Consider the following 20,733-nt stretch of genomic DNA (forward strand, 5'->3'; position numbering starts at 1 on the left):
GGGCAGATTACATTGACATGGACACACAGAGAAGCTGAGAGCGGTCCCTCTAAACATAACACGCTGACAACACGTGTGGAAAGAAAGTGGCAGCTGCGCTGCTATTAAAAGAGCATCAACAGCAGCAGGAGGTTAGCAGCAGGCAAGCAGATCTCAGCGGTGTGAAGCAGCTCAAGTGAGAACACCGGGATTCCACATTCACGCACACACGCTCACAGTGAGTATGAGCTATCAGTTTGTTCTCTTTGGATGAAAGTCGAGTTGATGTGCTTCCGGTTTCAGCTTCCAAACAGCTGCCCTACTTCTTCTACTATCCTGTGTGACTTTGCTAATTTTGTTTCAAGGACACTTGATTTTTACGAGGTCATTGTAAGACTTTACAAGATGGACAAAAGGGGCATTTTGGTCAAAAGGAAACAAGAGTTGAAAGTTATCTCTGGCTTGTTTTCGACCAGAAGTCAGGCAGTAAATAGGTCAACCAATTAGGTTTGCGGATTTTTGATTGGGTGAAAGTTGAGTTTTGCATTCATCTTTAAAATGTCGAAAAAGTATTTTTTTATTCTCTTGTCAAAAACTTGTTGGAATGTTTTTGTGTTGTTTGTTTTTCAGCCGTGTCGGAATATAAGTCGTTACAAAAAAACAAAAACAAAAAAAAAGCCCAATGGATGCCAATGTAACGGAGGTGGACGACGATTGGGTAGGAAAGCTTTGGCGTCCTTCAGCATTGTGGCTACCCAATTTGCACACTGAACCAAATCTGCTTTTCTTAGGCAATGTATCTGTGACAAGATGCTGACAATGTCCATTGTTTGTCTGTATGTGCTTGATATTGAATGACGACCAGTACATCGGTTGTGTTTTTGTTGGTTTTTTAACACTGATATTATTTGTATAAATGTTATTTTGAATATATTGTCTTACAAGCAATAGTTTTCTTTTTGGCTTGTGCTCGACCAGAAGTCAGACAGTAAATAGGTCAACCAATTAGGTTTGCAGATTTTTGATTGGGTGAAAGTCGAGTTTTGCATACATATTTAAAATGTCGAATAAAGTATTTTTTCACTCTCTTGTCAAAAACTTGTTGGAATGTATTTGTGTTGTTTGTTTTTCAGCCGTGTCGGAATATAAGTCGTTACAAAAAAACAAAAACAAAAAAAAAGCCCAATGGATGCCAATGTAACGGAGGTGGACGACGATTGGGTAGGAAAGCTTTGGCGTCCTTCAGCATTGTGGCTACCCAATTTGCACACTGAACCAAATCTGCTTTTCTTAGGCAATGTATCTGTGACAAGATGCTGACAATGTCCATTGTTTGTCTGTATGTGCTTGATATTGAATGACGACCAGTACATCGGTTGTGTTTTTGTTGGTTTTTTAACACTGATATTATTTGTATAAATGTTATTTTGAATATATTGTCTTACAAGCAATAGTTTTCTGAGACGTATGTACGCATGCGGCAGATTTGGTTCCACAAGCAATTTGGGTTATGTCAGCCATCCCACCTCCACTGTCACGAACATGACATGCCTGCGGAAAGGATGTGGAGACATACTTTCACGTCTCATGTCATGACGAGCTTCTCGGCTGAGAAGCAGTTTCATTATTACAATTAGTGTGTAGCCTCCACTTCAAGTGATTCCCAACCACCTTCAAGTATCTATCTATGCAAATGATGAATGGCACAATTGAAGTAATTGACATCAATTGAATCGGCTCCAGCACACCCGCGACCCAGGTGAGGATAAGCGGATTAGAAAATGGATGGATGGATAGGCCACACCCCCACTATTTGCAGGTGATAGCGGCCAAGGCCTATTTTCGCAAATAGCGAAAACACGTACATAATTGTCAAGCCCCAAAAAAGATATATTTCCCAATAATTTTTCATGTCAATAAAGGTTGGGAACCACTGCTTCATGTCATCCATTCATTCCAAGTTGTACTCAGAATCATTTCACCCATTCAAAACAGCACTTGCTTCTTTTTTAGACATTGCTGAAGGGGATGGGAATGGAGCCCGGGTGGATCACCACAGTCCTGCTGGTTCCGTGCGCGGTGATGCTGGCAGCTGGATTGTTGCATGTGTACTCCCTGGTGTCGGGCCTGCTGTCCAAAAGCCCCGTGCGCAATAAGGTGCTGCTGCTCAGCGACGCTTTGTCCACACTTGGAAACGGTAACAACCCAGTCATGACTTGACTTGCTTGATTAGTTTTCCTCAGTAACTTGAAAGTTGAAGGGTAAGACTTGAGACTCATGATTGACACACATAGGAAGTGAAACTCTGCTGTCTCCAACTTCTTCTTGTTTTGTTCTTGGTTGCTTCCAATGTGACATCTGCGCTCATCTGCATGTGGGTTGGTCCAAAGAATGTGCCACCATTTTCCACAAGGGCGGCGCCAGGTTGATCCTGTGCGGCAAAAGCTGGGAGAAACTCCAGGAGCTCTCGGACAAGTTACTCAATGCTTCCGACCCAAGCGTGGTGAGGAATGGACGCCCTTTGAGCATTTATTCCAGAACCAGTCTTACTAGTCATCGTTTTTCCACTAATAGGCCAGAAGGGGCATTAGCAGTAGCCGTAGTTCTGGCCTGTTCATAGTCTTAAAATCAAGGACATGGAATAAAATGTACAAACAATTTTCATCAAGCATTTTGAGCATATATTCCATGTTCCCCAAATCCATTTTAATATCCAAATACTACTGTGCACTTTAGCCTCCCTAAAGGAACAACGTTGGCATACTAGTAGAATTTTGGCACAGTCATAGTTACTGAAAGTCGAGCAAAACAGCACTAGTTAATAACTATGTGCTACTAGCACTCGTGGTGTCATTAGAAAAGTCTCCTAGTTATGACGTACTATTCTACAAGAAATAGGTTAGTAGCAGCACCAATAGTGGAAAAAAATGTGACTAGTGAGACAAATTGATTTTACTGAAATTTTCTTACCCGTGAAGACAGGATCTACTTGCACATGGACCCTAAGTGTGGTAGCTTTGATAAGAAGACAGCTAATGCATAACACTAGTTAGGCCTACCACTCTTACTTGTGCAGGACAGCAGTTTACTAGTATATTTTATTGTGCACTAGTAGGCCAAAAGTAGTTGAAAATTACTCGTAAAATACATTTGTTTTACAGTGCATGAAATTGCCTTGCTAATTGCTGTTGTAGCCTTTATTTGATATCCCTGATATCCAGCTAGTATGTGTACTAGTATATTAGTATACTAGTATGTTCTTTATGGGCTGTCCCATGTCGCAATTTTTCTTTCCCTTTCTGGTGGTGAAGCCACACAGTTGAACCCCCGTTGTTCGCATTGGTCAGCAGACGTTCCCTCCTAAACTGGTGCTTCTCGATTTCGGGGACATGGAGTCGCTTCCTGAAGCGATATCCGAGATCCTGGAATGTTACGGCTACCTGGACATGCTCATCCTCAACAGCAGCATGAAGCTCAAAGCCCCCGCTCACACTTTGTCTCTGGAGCTGGACAAGCTACTCATGGACAATAATTACTTTGGCCCGGTCACGCTGACTAAAGGTAGCCACGGAAATGCTTGTCACACACACACACACACACACACACACACACACACACACACACACACACACACACACACACACACAAAAAGTGTGTGTCATTGTGAGGTTTGTGTGTTCCAGGTGTGCTGCCCTCCATGATGTCCCGGCGCTCCGGTCACCTCCTGCTGGTCAACAGCATCCAGGCAAAACTGGCGGTGCCTTTTCGCACTTCTTGTGAGTTGACATCTATGCTGGCCGGTTGAGCAATTATTCCATGTATTTGATATCCAGCAAGGTCCATGTAATAGTGTGACTTTTGCCCGCACAACTAAGACAGTAGGCACCTAACACCCATTCCAAAAAACTTTCAACCCCAAGCAAACGATTTGTGTGTGTGTGTGTGTGTGTGTGTGTGTGTGTGTGTGAGAGAGAGAGAGAGAGAGAGAGAGAGAGAGAGAGAGAGAGAGAGAGAAAGAGAGAGATTTTGTGTGTGTGAAGCATAAATGTTGTTTTGTCCAAAATGACATCTCATCCAATCACACCTGGCAGATGCCGCCTCCAAGCACGCAGTTCAGGCCTTCTTCGACTGCCTTCGTTCCGAGGTGGAGGAGTTAGGGGTTTCAGTCAGCACCATCAATGTCACTTTCATCAGTTCACATGCGCCGTCTGGGAAGCAAAACGACACGGCGGCCAAGTCCTTCTGGTCAGGTCAGGTTTGAAAAATGACACACAACGACTGTGTTCCCCCGCTATGGCGGTTCCATTGGTCAAGATCCCCGCTATTATCGTTTCTGTCGTCGATTCTGGAGTAGTACAGCGCCATGTCTTGCTGTTCTATCTTTGCACAGATTTGTACACAAAGAAGCCACCGGGCTTTTCTACACGTGAGGCAGCCAGTGAGGTGGCCAAGACTTTGAGCAACAAGAGAAGGGAGGTCTTGATGGCCCCCTCACTGCCAAAGGTGGCGATCTACGCACGCTCCTTCTTCCCCAACTTCTTCTTCGCCGTCATGGCAGCCGGAGTGAAGGATGCCACCAACACTAAAATGTAGTCCTGCACTATTCTGGAAAGGATTGAAGATTGAGTTTTCAAAATGTTTTGTTATTACAGAAGCGTGGAACTGCCAATGTGGGGCAAACATTTTCGACTGGGTTATGTCGTACTGCAAAGTCGTTCGATAAAGTCGTTTGAATGTATTGATTAAGTCGTCCTTTGAACATATTGATAAAGTTGTTTGAAAGTATTGATAAAGTTCAAATATATTGGTAAAACGCAGGCTAAATGATGAAAACAGAGCATTTATTCCTCTAAAGCTACAGGATATTACGCACAATTCATACCCTGTGGTATTATGGGGAAAAAATGCTGTGTTTTTAGAATTTTTTTCCAACACGTTCAACCGTATTTAACCAAATACGTTAGAACGACTATCAATACGTCCAGACAACTTTACCAACTCGTTCGTCAGACTTTGTAGTACATTTTAAACAACATTCAAAAATGTTTACTCGACATGAGCAATTCCACACTTCCTACGTTATCATGCGTGTTAGTAGTGTGTTTAATTTAAATTAAAGTTATACATTGGTTAGCATGTCTGCCCCACAGTTCTGAGGTTCTGGATTGGAATATTCCTGTGTGGAGTTGCGAGTTTGACTGGCGAGCAGGCCATTGTTTCTCTGGGTGGTATTACATGAGGAATATAAAGTAAATAAAGTATTTGTGCAAAAATACTGGTCTTTTGTTAATTATTGTTTTACTTTATGTCTGCTAGCTGGCTTTTGGCGTCCTCTAGTGGCGACTCGAAAGCGACACGTCTCTACTTGCCAGTGGTCCGTTCCGAACCCCCAAAAATGTGGCTTAAAATATTATCCAGACTCACCGAGTTCAAACCTTTGAGGGTGACTCCCTGCAGGTTGACTTCCAACGGCGGGCTGACGGTGGAACACGACCGACAGAACCGGCGCTTCGTCGTTTCCCCGTGTAGCGGGACCGGTAAGTGCTGATGCCGTGTTCGAAGCTTCTTGTGCGGTTGGGTCAAGTACGCGAGCCCGGCGTCCGCCAGCGGCGCAGTCGAAGTCTCCGGTGCGCACCCGAACAAGATTTCCTTTAGAATACTGTCATTTAACGTGCCTTTGCCTGAATCAAAAATAGACTCGTCACATATGAACACATTTGAGAAAACATATTATTATCGTATTTGTTCAATAGTTCGGCATGGGCTTTATTCATCAAAGTTTAATATTTTCATTCTTATTTGCCCAAATAAGTCTGTCCGGTGACCGCAGACACGGAAATGCTTGGTTTAAAACAGCATTTTTCTAAAAGAGTTTTGGTTCATTCGTTTAGTGGTTTATGCTTAAAAGACAAGGGTTTGACTGATGTCCACATCAATTTTAGGTGACATTGAGTAAATCAAACACTGTCGTCTCAGATATGAATTCGTTTTAGTAAATATAATTTTGTCAGAATCATTTAATCGTTTGGCATGTGTGTTATTCATCAAAGCTGAAGATTTTCGAAGTTATTTGCCTAAATAAGCACATATGTAGCATGACGAGAGACATGACAGCTTGGATGGAAAACAGCACTTTTCTTGCAGAGGTTTTAGTTGAGCCTTTCAATAGTTTGTCAATACTTAAGCATTTTAACGCCAATGAGTTATTGAACTTTGAATGCATTTGCTTCTGGGCTTCTGTTGTCTTCATGTGAACTTTGACCTCAGGAGTCAGCGAGAGTGCCATACTCACCTACCGATTCACATCGGCTAATGAGGTGGATCTAGTGTCCACCTTTGTCCCGGAGGCTTGTCGAGGTCAAGGGGTGGCCGCGCTCCTGTCAAAGGTCACGGAGCAGCACTCACGAAAAGTGTTTTCCATTTCAAATGACGGCAAACCACAGCGGGATCACGTTAACATTGACTTGTTTGGTGTTTTTTGTTGACAGGCTGCCCTTGACTTTGTGCTGGAGGAAAAGCTGAAGGCTTGCGTGTCCTGCTGGTACATCAAGAAGTACATGGAGGATCACCCTCATCATCACAATTATAAAGAGATTCAAATCAGATGACGACGCAGTGGTCAAGTATTGTTAGCCTGAGAAATAGAGCAATAAAATTTAAGTTATATCCGAATAGATTAATATATGAGTAATTGTGCATCAGCGTTGATTTTTTTAATTATTCCTTTCTTTCTTGATTAGCTTTCTACAATGTTTCTGTTTTGTGTGTATATTTTCTTAAAATCCCAGAATGATGTTTAATAATATAAATAAATAAATTTCACAAATAATTGTTCATGTCATTTTTAAAAATTGAAGAGTTGATTAAATAATCGATCAAGGGCCTTAAAATAAAAATAAACATGAAAAAAGAACTTAAATCATATTTCTTGCATGATGCACATGTCGCAATGTCCTTCAGGTGTCATATTGGACATTTTAGCAACAGAATGAACTGCAAATTATCTTGAGTGTAACAGGCAGTGTGTTGCCCTCTTCTCAAAAAGATTTTCGGTCAGTCATAGTCATCATCATCATCATCATCATGTTCTTCGTCTGCCACATGTAGACAGGCGTGTGCAACAAGCGTGGTGAAAGAGGCGGCGCACTGTAGCTGAGCATGAAGACACCGCTGGGCTTTCTCCTGCCGCCTCTTAAGCGATCACATGGGCAAGATTTGATGAGATGCATGTCGTCTCAAAGCCGAGCGGGTTACATTATGATACACACATACACGCACATACACGCAAATATATCCCTGCATTTGATTTTTCAATCCAACAGTCAACCGGGGTCGAGGAAAGCCGCCCCATCGAAAAGTGTTCCAGTGGGCCACCGGCTGATCTTCCAGGCACAGCTGGTCACCAATGAGCATGCAAATCAAGTCCAAACCTTCAACTTTCAACAAAGTCCCAAAGGTAGTCATTTTCAAATGGATCTAAAACAGTCTCTTTTGTTGTTGTTTATCTTCCAGGTTCACAAATTGATGAAAAAAAAAATGGAATTCAAATATAATCATCTTGACTTCAACTCCCTGCATGTTTCGTGAGTCAGCCTCTGGACTCCATGTCATAGCTTGCTGATGGCTTTTTAACTTTTCAGGAAGGTGGCAAAGCACTACTTTAGTCAAAATTAAAAAAAAAAAAAAACTCACGTCACTTCAATACTGTTTTCTTGCACCAAGATTGCACAAGATGGCAGCGAAGCTCCTCAACTCACATCAAAATGGTTACTTGGCATCAAGATGCCACATAATGACACCTAAACCACGAACCTTTACAGGATAAGCAGTGCTGAAAATGACATGACATTTTCATTTTCGCAAAATGATTTGATATTCAGCACAATATAAATTGACGAGTTGTGGCATGAAAATATCTTAAATAGAAACAACCTACCACAGCAAGAATGGACATAAAATGCTTTGTTTGGGTTCATGTGGCCAAATGCACTCATCTTAAATCAATATCATGTCATTAAAATTAATTTATTTGTTCAATATTTATGATGGAAGGTCAACCAGCAGACGTTGATCCAAAGCTTTTTCATTTGAATGGTGACTGAATTATATACAGGTAGTCCACAATGTGAAAATCCCTACATCACGTTTACCATTTTCGCACTCTCCAATCACTGCATCTGAATTTTTGGTGGATTCACGTCAACTCGAAATTGAGTGAATGCTTCTGAACACAGCCCACGTCGAGTCTTTCATCGATTTTTAGCCCAGCAAGTCCTAAAAATTGGCAACTTAAGTCCGAGTCCCCTCAATTGTATTTCTAGCAGTAGGCTTCACTTTGCAGCTCCACCATGTGGTCCACTTCCAGGGCGTACGCAGCCCCGGTGGGTGGCTTGTGACCGTTGAGCGGCAGTTCTGGCCGCGCCTCTGCATCGGCCGTCAGGTACCACATGTGGTCGGGGAGGTCCAGCTCCAGCAGCTTCTGTTTGACAAGTAGACTCTTCTCGATGTTCCTCCGCTTGAACTTGAACTCGATGATGGTCTTGGTGTAGCGGTTGAGCGCCGTCACTGCCGAGCCCATGCAGGTGCCGAACGACCCCCACGCTAGGCTGAAGCGAGGACAAGGTAGAGATTAGCATTACTGAAACTAGCTCTTACAGCGAACCTTTTGGGTGGGCAAGATTTGATGAGATGCATGTCGTCTCAAAGCCGAGCGGGTTACATTATGATACACACATACACGCACATACACGCAAATATATCCCTGCATTTGATTTTTCAATCCAACAGTCAACCGGGGTCGAGGAAAGCCGCCCCATCGAAAAGTGTTCCAGTGGGCCACCGGCTGATCTTCCAGGCACAGCTGGTCACCAATGAGCATGCAAATCAAGTCCAAACCTTCAACTTTCAACAAAGTCCCAAAGGTAGTCATTTTCAAATGGATCTAAAACAGTCTCTTTTGTTGTTGTTTATCTTCCAGGTTCACAAATTGATGAAAAAAAAAATGGAATTCAAATATAATCATCTTGACTTCAACTCCCTGCATGTTTCGTGAGTCAGCCTCTGGACTCCATGTCATAGCTTGCTGATGGCTTTTTAACTTTTCAGGAAGGTGGCAAAGCACTACTTTAGTCAAAATTAAAAAAAAAAAAAAACTCACGTCACTTCAATACTGTTTTCTTGCACCAAGATTGCACAAGATGGCAGCGAAGCTCCTCAACTCACATCAAAATGGTTACTTGGCATCAAGATGCCACATAATGACACTTAAACCACGAACCTTTACAGGATAAGCAGTGCTGAAAATGACATGACATTTTCATTTTCGCAAAATGATTTGATATTCAGCACAATATAAATTGACGAGTTGTGGCATGAAAATATCTTAAATAGAAACAACCTACCACAGCAAGAATGGACATAAAATGCTTTGTTTGGGTTCATGTGGCCAAATGCACTCATCTTAAATCAATATCATGTCATTAAAATTAATTTATTTGTTCAATATTTATGATGGAAGGTCAACCAGCAGACGTTGATCCAAAGCTTTTTCATTTGAATGGTGACTGAATTATATACAGGTAGTCCACAATGTGAAAATCCCTACATCACGTTTACCATTTTCGCACTCTCCAATCACTGCATCTGAATTTTTGGTGGATTCACGTCAACTCGAAATTGAGTGAATGCTTCTGAACACAGCCCACGTCGAGTCTTTCATCGATTTTTAGCCCAGCAAGTCCTAAAAATTGGCAACTTAAGTCCGAGTCCCCTCAATTGTATTTCTAGCAGTAGGCTTCACTTTGCAGCTCCACCATGTGGTCCACTTCCAGGGCGTACGCAGCCCCGGTGGGTGGCTTGTGACCGTTGAGCGGCAGTTCTGGCCGCGCCTCTGCATCGGCCGTCAGGTACCACATGTGGTCGGGGAGGTCCAGCTCCAGCAGCTTCTGTTTGACAAGTAGACTCTTCTCGATGTTCCTCCGCTTGAACTTGAACTCGATGATGGTCTTGGTGTAGCGGTTGAGCGCCGTCACTGCCGAGCCCATGCAGGTGCCGAACGACCCCCACGCTAGGCTGAAGCGAGGACAAGGTAGAGATTAGCATTACTGAAACTAGCTCTTACAGCGAACCTTTTGGGTTACCTATAGATGACGGCAAAGCACTTACATTAGATGTTATCAATTATATTAAATGTAGCAGATGCGAACGGTAGCTTGGCATAAAGATGATCGAAAGCTAAACAAAAGGACTTGAGTTTTCTCACACATAAGACCAACTGTAGTCCCAGGTCTTGGGCCTCCAGTCTTCCGGACCCATGGCCACAGCCAGTTGGAAAATGGTGGTGAACATCATGTGGGCCACCATCCCACAAAGGCCTGAAACCAGACAAGAAGTGACGACAACATAAGATACTTTCGGGGTTATGAGTATCCATGGCAATACTGATTGTTGACATTGAGTGGAAATCAGTCACTAATCCTAACCCTGCCCCCCGCCCAAAGAAAACTGGGATCGACTCCCTAATGAGGATAAACGGTATAGAAAATAGATGGCTTGTTGGCTGTACCTCAAATATGGCGATTACATACGATTTATTTATTTATTTTGAATAATCTCTAATCAAGTGAACACGCCAGAGAATCAAAGCACTTCTATAATTTTGACTGTTTTTGAGCGAGCATCAATGAGCCAGCCTCAGAGTGGTCCGGTGGTCTCGGTCTCCCAGTGGAACTCTGCTGGCCTTTACTCTCATGCGGAGCTCTGCCTCACAGCAGCTTTACGAAAGGATTAACTGCTAACAACAGTGCTACAGAAAGGGGGGGTTGGGGGCGCTCCTCTGGGCAGGTCTTGGTCACGGCCCAAAAAGAGCCGCCCGCCTCCAATCGGATTATTGCACAAACCATCAAGCAAATCCTCAGAGTCAGCAAGTCAGCCGGTGTCTTCATCTCGTATGTAGTCCAAAAGTCATACTCGAGTAACGAGTCCAAAAGTCATACTCAAGGAAGGAGTCTAAAAGTCAGTCAATAACTCGTGTCAAAAGTTGTAGTCTGAAAGTCAGTTCGTAACCACTCGTCAAGTCATACGCCGGTGACGAGTCCTAAAGTCATAGTTTACGTCACTAGTCATAAGGCAACACTCTTCTGAAGTGGCCAAAGGTCATCGTCTTGTAATGAGCCCTGAAGAAAAGGAAAGTCATTGTCTACTAACCAGCCCTAAAGTCGTACTCTAGTATTTACTCTTAAAGTTATAGTTTTGCAACTAGTTCAATAGTCATTGTCCCGTAACTAATTCTAAATTGATATTCTTGTAACTAGTTCCGAAGTCGTAGTCTAGCAACTAGTGTGAAAGTCATCGTCTAGTACTGTAAAGAGTTTTTATGTCATTGGTCAGTGACAAGTCTTAAAGCCATACTTGAATAATTAGTTCTAACGTCATACATGCGCAACAAAAGTCATAGTTCAGTAACTGGTCTTAAAGTCATAGACTAGTAACTAGACCCAAAGTCATACACTTGTAACTAGTGTAAAAGCCATAATTTTGAAATGTGTTCTAAAGTCATTGCCCAACAACTAATCCTAAAGTTATCATCTTCCAACTGGTCCTGAAGTTGTACTCTAGTCACAAGTCTCAAAGTCATAGGTTAGTAACTAGTGCTAAAGTTATACTTTTGCAACTAGCCCCAAAGTCAAAGTCTCAGAACTAGTCCCGAAGTCATAGTTTCGTAAAAAGCCTTGTCTCAACGAGCCGATAGATATGCGATGCTCAATAACTCGATACACTTAACTCGTATTCGGCAGTGTCACCCAGTAACCAGGGGGGCCTTGGTTTTCGTTAGCTCCCCCAATGAGCGTCCATTCCTCACCTGACAGTGCAGTGCACATGGCGGCAAAGGCACTCAGCTTGAGTTTGTTCATGACGCTGAAGCAAGGACACTGCTCCAAGGTCATCAGGGCGCCGCCCGCAAACAGCAGCGTCAGGTACAAGGTTTCGGCCACGATGCACAACCACAACACCCCTGCGCATACGGCATGTGAAAATGAGCAAGCATCATTCCAAGTAAAGACAAAAAAAAAAATCATCAAAAGGAACACACAATTCAGAAGAAAACAAGATAAGCAGCTATGATGATGCTTCCACACAGTCATTTAAGAGGAAAGTGATTAGTGGAAAAGCATGAAATTGCTCTGCCTATCACTATACATTGTTGGCAAAGATAGGTGAACGAAGACACATTATTTGTAATAAAGAAATAATAAGTGCCGCACCAGTAAAGTGCAATGGCTAATTTTCGATCAGTGGTATAAAAAAAAAATGTTTTTAAATATGTGCTGACCTCGTTCGTGTTCCGGCGCGATCTCCGAGAAGTCCCGACAGTCGAAGCCTGCGTTCACATGACAACAATTAAAAATCGTTCACACAAAACATGAAAAAAAAAAGCGCGGTTGTGTTTGCAACACAGGTAACAACATAGGGAAGTGAGAATTCAAAGTGGTCTATCATTTAACCATTCGCTAAATATAAACTAATTACATGCAAAACAGAAGTTACAGCGCTAACTGTAGGTACCTTCTTATTCCACTTGATCACGTATGAGGCCGGCGAGCAAACTCGTTCATTCAGCACGTTCGCAAGCTCAAACTGCATACATCGAAAACACACGAGTACGCCCAAGGCCCCTTGCGCCCGAAAAGCTATTCAAGCACGAAGCTAGCGGTGACTTCATCCTCAAAACACTTGCGAAGAAAAAGAACCTGCTACTGTACTGTCGTAGCTAGTAGTCCTCATATTCTAGTAATTAATCCTCAAGTCATCGTTTCGTAACTCGTCCTCAAGTCACTGTCTTGTGACTAGACTGAAAGTGACATTTAAGTAACTCATCCTGAAATCATAGTCTTGTTACTCACATACCAGTCTAATAACTAGTTTTAATGTCCTTATCTAATTACTAATCCTAAAGTCACACTCCAATGACTCGTCTAAAAGTCAGTCCACTAACTAGTCCTACACTCATCGTCGATTAGAAGTAGTCTTCAAGTCATTTTCAAGTATCAAGTTCAAACATCACACCTACAACAACAACTCAGTTCAAATCCCATTAGCATGAAGCTAACTGTCACAAAAATAAGAGTGACAAAAATGAGATAAGAGTTCAGGATCGCAAGCAGTTCCTCATCATCTATTCTCTCTCTCCCTCTCTTAGATGACTTCTGGGTTGCTTCTGCAGCGGCGAATCACCTGTGTCCGCCGATTCACGCGAATTCCCCTTTTCTTACCGTTCATATCGGCAGCCTGCTCGCAGGAGAAGAAGATTCCGGTGTGGAATTTCTTAAGCAAGAACTTCTCCTCGCCGGTCTCGAAGATGTACTGCACTAGGCGACTGTCGTTGATGTTGGAGCTGTTGAAGCGGATACAAAAAAACTGCTTGACCTTGACGGGCGGCCCGGTGCAAAAGGGTTTGGCAACCTTCCGGGTGCCCTCGCACCAATAGCTGGTGGTGACGGCAGACAGGGCGAAAGCGAACGCCACGAAGTTGAGGGTCAGTGCCAGAGAAGCCCGCCGTCCGCGCTCCAGCCTCATGGTCCAGGCCGGAAACCGACAAGCGGGACTAATCCCGGCTTTTAAGGCTCGGCCACCGGCTTTTGCCTCCCGGTGGATGCGTCAAATCTTCATAATCTCGTTGCCGTGGAGGCTCGGTGGCCGTCAAGAAACGTGAAGCGCCACTGTTTCCAAGCTTCCTTTAGGGATTCATCCTATCGTCCTGTCCTCGCCGTCCCTACGACGTGCTCCTCCCCTCGCCCGACGTATTGTCCGCCACAAATGGCAAATTATAGGACAGACTTCCTTTCATCATATTTATAAAGCGCAGATTACAGCCATCTGACAATATAATCCACAGCAAGGTTCTTACACGCTGCCTGTCAGCAGCCACAAGACCAACCAATCGCTTTCGACCCAAACATGGAAAACCCCCGCATCCTCCTCCAGCCAAACATCAATTTATACGCAGATTGAGCATTTATTTGATATCCTACGAGCTGGTGACCAGTCCATTGTTTGTCTTTATGTGTCCTGCCATTGACTGGTGACCAGTCGAGGGCGTACTCACTTCTCGATAGCTGCAAGTCAAATGGGATGGGCCCCTTACTCTTAAAGCTGAACTGGAAAATGAATGGCAAGCTGTTCTGAGCAATGTTAAACTAGTGCACTGAACTGTTCATGGACAAGTGGAGGCTATGCAATCAATTAGTAAGACAATAGACTGACTGGTGATTTTTTTCCATTATTGTCTTCTGCGCCCCATTTGTTCTACTTGTGCGTTGAATTGTGCTGTAAGGCTCTTTGTCATCATCCGTCAGGCAGTTCAGCACGCATGGGAAGGACAGAGGGCACATTAGTTGAGCAACGACATGTTTTTTGTGAGGCAAAAGTGCACACGAGTCGACTCCAAGCTACTGGCAGCATGAGCAAAATGATTCAATTCGTTCATGAGCGCTTCACTAGTCGTGCTCACAGCACGCAGATGTCAACTCGTGCACCGTTTTGGGTAACTAGTAGCATGCAGTTGTTTTACTAGTACGACCTAGTCGTTCTTGTCATCGGCAATTCATTAGTGGAAAAATGTCAGTAGTGATGCCAAACCAATGATACAGTACTTGGCACCTATAGACAAACAAGCATGCATATGCAAAAATCACACCAATGGAGAATTTGGAGTCTCAAATGATGCTAAGGTACCATTGGGACATGAATAACTCAAATTAAAATCCAAGATATTTCTGACTGTAATGCAGATGTTCTCACCACATGCTTCGCTGTGATGTACACGAGTAAAAAAAAAATAATAATAATAAAACATTATTATGCTAACGAAGTAGATTTATGAGTCTGTTGAGGATCTGTCTTTGGGACTGGACAGTTTGGAGGTTCATGACTTGCTGTGGATCCATTGTCAAGGTGTCTTTGACTCATGTGAACTTGGATTTACTCTACTGTACTTCTATTTCAATGACAACATGCCAGGGAATGTCAGCCCCGTGATTTGACTGAAGGAAGGTGAAATGAGTTCAGGACGTACTGTAAAGTCCGCTTACATCAGAGTCTTTTCAACAAGCAGCGTCCACCTGTCCGTGGACTCTCATTTTCTGACAAAAGAATCGGAGCGTAATGTGATTATGTAAAAAGTACATGATGGCATTTGGACGTCTAAAGATTAAATTAATCTGGTTTGGTGAAAGTAGGCAGGATGAACAAGGAGGATTACAACGCACCAAAAAACAATTTAAAAGATGAACTCTTTTTTTTTTTTAACATGCACCCACTTTGACAACCTTCTTATTGTCGTTTCAACAAAGTAACCATGATGATCCGCTATTGTGTGACCTTTCAGCCTGTTTTTTTTTCTGCATTTGGCGTTAAAGATACAACAGTTAATTAGTTGTTCTCTGTTTAATCAACTCATTCGCTAATTGACTTGATAGCAGCAGATGGTCTGCTAATCTAGTTTGAGACTATTACTTCTCCACATAATCTCTTCTTTGTGTTCGATTTATGGAATGAACCACCAAGAATTTCATACCACGTCATTTCTTTTACCAAGCAGCTTGTCATCATACAAGATATAAACTCTTCATAAAAGGAAATGGAAAAAAAACGTGTGCGCGTTATTAATATGATATATTTTTGTGTTAGTGCACACTGCCCCTGAAGCATCCTATCAGTTTCACTTTTACAAAAGAAGTATTCAAAAAAACAAAAAAACAGGTTACCTTTAACCCACAGTGGCGCCGTAACCCGAATCACCGGAAGTTGTTCGTGGTCAGCAGCCTGCAATCGCGATCAGAGCTGTTGCGATATATCTTTTTTTATTGTTGTTCTGATTCGTAGTTCGTTTCATCTGCAATTCACTGATGCCACCGGCAAAGAATGGGAATCTGTAGTGCAAGGGGAAGCATTTTAAAACGGTACACCTGAGCCACGATGGTTTGTGCACTTAGCACCCTGCAAAAGTGCTGCTTCCAATATCGGTCATCATGGCATGCGTGCGTTCGTGTATGCGTGCATGTGCGGTAACGAGTTGATCGCGGGAGGTTGGTTGCTTGTCAAGTAGATCGTCGGGCAAAAAAAGGTTGGGCGCCCCTGCTGTCGATTAAAGGACAAGGACCAGAGGCACTTGTGGGCGGGGTTTTGGTGACCATCCATTAGTATAGAGGCGGCCACAAGAGGGCACTGGCAGCCTTTCTGTCGGACGCTTCAAATCACTCCGTGGAGAGCTGAAACCACCAGAAGGTTTCAGTGAGATGGACAAGGTCAAGTCAGATGTCAGTGAAGTCATACCTGGACCTGCTGGTTGGACGGAACCTCTAGAGTAGACCCTAGTCAAAACCATGCTGCAGAAGTTTTTGTTTGCGAAACAGGATGAACCATGTTTGGTGTTTAGGAAAAACAAATCAGAAAAAAATGATTGGTCCTTATCCTCATTTGGGTCGCGCGCAACTAGGACCGATCATCCTATAATCATTAGGCATGTATAGACAAAGAAGAATTCACTCTAACATTCAGGAGATCTTTAGTCTTTAATGTAGTGAATTAAGTACCCACAGAAAAGCCACTCAAAAAGGGGACGCTGAAGCCCAAAACTGTGAGACAAAAATGTTAACAACTACCCCAATGTGTTACCAAAAAACTTAAATTCCATAAATGAGGTGTGAAATCTGGAGTACATTCCAAAATCCAAAAATGGTCTGGTTCTTTAGTTCTGCACCGGTTTGCTGTTTCGGCAAAGAGCCTCCAAAGCTTACCAGGTGTTTAGCACCTGCTGTGTTTTAATCCTTCACTAACACCGCAGTGTCATTGCAAAGGTGTCATAGCGCGCTGACGTGTCCACCTTCTAAATCAGACACGGAGCTGTCTAGATTTAGGTTACCGTGACAATAATCTGCTTTGCTACCGTGAAAGCAGGCCAGAGCGAGCGAGCGCGAGCCAAGAAGAAGAAGAAGGAGACGCACCGATGGGGAACACCAAGAGCAGCACGTTGTCCAAGGAACTCCTGGAAGAGCTGAAATCCAACACCAAGTACTCCGAAGGTGAGCTGTGCACATGGTATCAGTCCTTCATCCGGGAATGTCCCAGCGGGAAGATCAGCAAAGAGCAGTTTGAAGGCATTTACGCCAGCTTTTTCCCGGATGCCGACCCTACCGCCTATGCCCGCCACGTCTTCCGGAGCTTTGATACCAATGCCGACGGAACCCTGGATTTTAAGGAGTACATTGTGGCACTTCACCTCACCTCGGGTGGGAAGACCCGTCAGAAGCTGGAGTGGGCCTTCGCTCTCTATGACGTTGACGGCAACGGGACCATCAGCAAGAACGAGATCCTGGAGATCGTCAGGGTATGAACGCCTTCACCACCTGACATCTGAACAACTAAATAAAATCCAATTTATCCTCAAAGGTTCATCTACAACTAGTCACCAATACATCTGTGGAAATAAATAAGAAATTGTTAGTAAGCAGTACCTGCGACTTGTGAACTTCGCAAGAACAACTTAGTGAGGCGCACCCGCACCTTACAGACCTGGTGACCGCAACTTAGTAAGTTGCAGCCACGCATTTTATTTGTCACGCACACAACGTGGTTCCCTTTTTAAATCTCGCAGGCACAACTTCATAAATTGAACCGGAGCCTTCCATACGTCATGTGCACGACTTACTAAATCGCAGGTGGCCTTCCTCTTCTGTAAATTGGACGGCAACGGAATCATGAGGAAGAATAAGATTGTAGTACGAATGCCTTTATGACTCTCCACCAACATCTTTGGCGTCACTTCACATTAACAGGCAAAGCAAATTTTGTAGGGCCTTCACTTCAGTGGTTCTGCTACGAGTACTTAATCTTCACTTCTAGATGTAGGTCGATAACAGCATGTGACTTCCATGCAGTCCATCTTCAACATGATCCCAGCTGATGACCAGGAGAATCTTGCAGAAGATGAGAACACGCCAGAGAAGCGAGCGGAGAAGGTCTGGTGCTTCTTCGGCAAGAAGGAGAACGGTAATTCCCCCGCAACAAGAGTATTCTTTTTTTTTTTTTTTTTTTTTTAATAATGATTTTTATAGTGATACGCTGTTTCATGTATGTCAGACAAAATCTCGGAGGGCGAGTTCATCCAGGGCGTGATGGACAATCAGAATATCTTGCGACTCATCCAGTATGACGAACCTCAGAAGATTAAAGACAAGCTGAAGGAAAAGAAACAATAGTGGCAATAAGCAGACTCTTGACGGTTTGCTTTTTTGTTACCGTGGCAACCACGCAGGAAGTGTCTCTCGACAACTCATTGTGGAAAAAAAACTAATCAAGAACGTCATCGATGTGTGGTTTGGCACTCACTGATTTTTTTTTCCTTATCCTTCATTACTCCCTTTAGCACCATCTGCTGGCATCTTGGTGTCATAGAACTATGTTGAAGTGAGTTGAGGAGTTTCATACAGACATACCATAACATTTGACTGTCACGTTAACTACATCGTCCGCTATATGCAAATCGCTTGATTCTTTTCTGCGGTAGGGAGCGAGTGGAATGATTCCTAATACAGCAACTGTGATCTGAATTATTCACTAATTTCCAACTCCCTGATTAGGATTTTTTCGGGATTCTACGGGGATTTTTATATCGCCAACCGACACAGTTCACACTTCACAAAATGTACTGTGTACTGAGTAGGGAGCAGCAAATGATTGCAAACACATCTTCCACGAAGCTGAACTCAAGGCATGCTATTAGCACATGCTAAGGAAGTTAGCACTGCCTTGGGTTCTCAGTTCTGTGCCCAAGCAGGAGTGTCACGGCAATAAGATGTAAATAATTAGCGGCACGCTAATGCTAAGCTGTTTAAATCAGTTTAAACATGATGTTGATGGGAGGTGGGGGTGGATGGGTCAGGTTAAGCGCTTTAATCCTATCACGAGCTGAAGGTCGATGCCAAATGACCCAACTAGCAATACAATCACAATAACTGCAGCTTCTAACCCAGTACACATTTGAGGGTTACATTTGCGACAATCTTACAAAGCAAACAGCTTGACTACAGACGATTTGGTAGTTTGACCCTTCCAACACACTTAAACTTATTCAAACACACTTTTTAAAGGAGAATTGTCCAATTGTGATGTAGAAAAGCATCAAAATCAGCACTACACGCTATCCGTCCAACATATGGGAGCATTGTACTCTCCTCTGAGAACGTTGATTTGTTTTGTGAATATGTTGCTGATGGGACTTTTATGTGTCTTTTTATATCTTTTTGTATGTATTGTTGTATTGTTTTATCTGGAGTCTGTCATACGTTTTTATCACTTTTTAAAGTTTTATTGAGTATTATAACTAATAATATGGTTTTGGAAAAAAAGGCAAGAGATACTGTGTAGACGCACGACTAATATTTTAAATCTGTGTTTTATTTGATAAACTACATAACTCCCGAATTACAAATTAGAATATTGCCTTTTTGTAGCGTATTTGCAGAAAATGAATAATAGACAAAGTACTAAAAAGAGTGCAGTGTTTTGATTTGTTTGTTTTTTGGTCTTTTAATTTTTTTTCCAGAGGTTATAAAAGATAAATAGGATGGCATCTTGGCATCGAGGAACTATGTTCAAGTCACTTCAGGAATTTCATTTCAGCAATAAAATGCTTTACTGCCATCTTGTGACTACTTTGTGTGAATTTCAAAAATATTTGTGGGGTATAGTGACTGAGCCCTTCTGCAAGAACCAAAAAAATGTGAGTAATTGACACCTCGCACTTTATATTTTCCTGGAGATGCCACGAGATGGCAGCAAAACAACACTAAATTTGAATGAAGTTCCTCAATTTACTCTAACACAGTTCCTTGGCAGCAAGGCGGCAAAAAAAGCCCCACTTTTGTCTAATTAAGCCTCTTAATTCACTTCAATATAGTCCTCAGCAGCAAGGAACAGATTAGCTTTGTTCAATGAATAATAGGATAGGAGGATAGGTTCATGCTGTACCGTAAATGTGTGCCGTCCTTCATTTCGTAAAAAGAAGGCAAGTGCATGCTACACTTTCCAAAAACAAAAATATTAAATCTGTCAATGTTTCATTTTTGAATGCCATTAAACCTGTTCCTGTTTACACTGAAAACAAGCAGTTTGTTTCGCATTTTGTGACATTGGTGGACCACGTTTGAAACGGAACCTGTCAACTTAAAATCAATGTGTGTAGCCAACTGTGATTTTGGGCGAAATTTTACACCTGAAGCCGCGTAGGCAAGTGTAACAAAAACTGTTCCTTGGCTGACACGTTTTTGTGAATTTGGTTTCAGATTCACGGTTGTAGATTAGCACGGCAGAAGGAATTATTGAAGAGTAATTACAGATACGAGCGAAATGAGGGGATTTACTTTAGAATGCAGTGGCTTTTTTTGAAGTTCACTCAATAAATGACTGAAACAATCACATTGCACTTGCCACTAAAACTGTAAATTTCCCTTGTGCATGAATAAAGCATTTTGAATGACACGACTAGAATGTCCACCCACGTATGAAATTTCACCCATGTCATCCTCTTTAAGGATCTTTGTGCTACATTAATACATTTTTATTGTTGTGTGCGATAGGAAACATTATACCTGCCTCACTGTCCTTCTCTCGACCAAAAGGTTTGACCCCACCCTCCCCCACCCGCAATAGGTTGTTCCTCCCTCATGTTGCGCTTACATAACCAAGAAAACAAGC

At 42.8% G+C, this 20,733-nt stretch overlaps 4 protein-coding genes and 1 long non-coding RNA gene across 7 annotated transcripts; 4 read left to right on the forward strand and 1 right to left on the reverse strand.

The window, feature by feature from the left end:
- Positions 1–65: 65 nt before the first annotated feature.
- dhrs7ca (dehydrogenase/reductase (SDR family) member 7Ca) lies at positions 66–5,173 on the forward strand. 3 transcript variants are annotated; one of them, XM_019889749.1, is made up of 8 exons: positions 66–217; positions 1,993–2,176; positions 2,370–2,482; positions 3,327–3,540; positions 3,663–3,755; positions 4,071–4,229; positions 4,370–4,581; positions 4,882–5,170. In XM_019889749.1, exons 2-7 carry the CDS (start codon positions 2,008–2,010, stop codon positions 4,570–4,572), a joined length of 951 nt encoding a protein of 316 aa, XP_019745308.1. In that variant the 5' UTR covers positions 66–217; positions 1,993–2,007; the 3' UTR covers positions 4,573–4,581; positions 4,882–5,170. The 3 variants fall into 3 exon arrangements, with proteins under 3 accessions (XP_019745308.1, XP_019745306.1, XP_019745307.1); XM_019889747.1 differs by lacking the exon at positions 66–217 and adding an exon at positions 1,113–1,200 and having other exon boundaries at positions 4,882–5,173; XM_019889748.1 differs by lacking the exon at positions 66–217 and adding an exon at positions 1,113–1,200 and having other exon boundaries at positions 3,330–3,540; positions 4,882–5,169.
- A 121-nt stretch (positions 5,174–5,294) lies between these two features.
- On the forward strand, positions 5,295–6,651 carry LOC109527693 (protein NATD1-like). The gene is made up of 3 exons (XM_019889740.1): positions 5,295–5,516; positions 6,247–6,365; positions 6,468–6,651. Exons 1-3 carry the CDS (start codon positions 5,375–5,377, stop codon positions 6,585–6,587), a joined length of 381 nt encoding a protein of 126 aa, XP_019745299.1. The 5' UTR covers positions 5,295–5,374; the 3' UTR covers positions 6,588–6,651.
- A 2,007-nt stretch (positions 6,652–8,658) lies between these two features.
- Positions 8,659–10,575, forward strand: LOC109527692 (uncharacterized). The gene is made up of 2 exons (XR_002170571.1): positions 8,659–8,900; positions 9,810–10,575. It is a non-coding gene; the product is annotated as an uncharacterized LOC109527692 (long non-coding RNA).
- Positions 9,270–14,242, reverse strand: gsg1l2a (gsg1-like 2a). Its single transcript, XM_019889739.1, has 5 exons — positions 13,251–14,242; positions 12,311–12,358; positions 11,840–11,992; positions 10,241–10,352; positions 9,270–10,050 (listed from the first exon to the last, which is right to left on the reverse strand). The coding sequence occupies exons 1-5, from the start codon at positions 13,552–13,554 to the stop codon at positions 9,762–9,764; spliced, it is 906 nt and encodes a 301-aa protein (XP_019745298.1). The 5' UTR covers positions 13,555–14,242; the 3' UTR covers positions 9,270–9,761.
- Positions 14,243–16,453: 2,211 nt separating this feature from the next.
- rcvrna (recoverin a) lies at positions 16,454–18,327 on the forward strand. The gene is made up of 3 exons (XM_019889762.1): positions 16,454–17,365; positions 17,916–18,027; positions 18,118–18,327. Exons 1-3 carry the CDS (start codon positions 16,985–16,987, stop codon positions 18,234–18,236), a joined length of 612 nt encoding a protein of 203 aa, XP_019745321.1. The 5' UTR covers positions 16,454–16,984; the 3' UTR covers positions 18,237–18,327.
- Positions 18,328–20,733: the final 2,406 nt, after the last annotated feature.

The sequence above is a fragment of the Hippocampus comes genome, unplaced genomic scaffold (assembly GCF_001891065.2).
Source record: "Hippocampus comes isolate QL1 unplaced genomic scaffold, H_comes_QL1_v1.1 scaffold326, whole genome shotgun sequence".
Classification (NCBI taxonomy): Eukaryota; Metazoa; Chordata; class Actinopteri; order Syngnathiformes; family Syngnathidae; genus Hippocampus; species Hippocampus comes.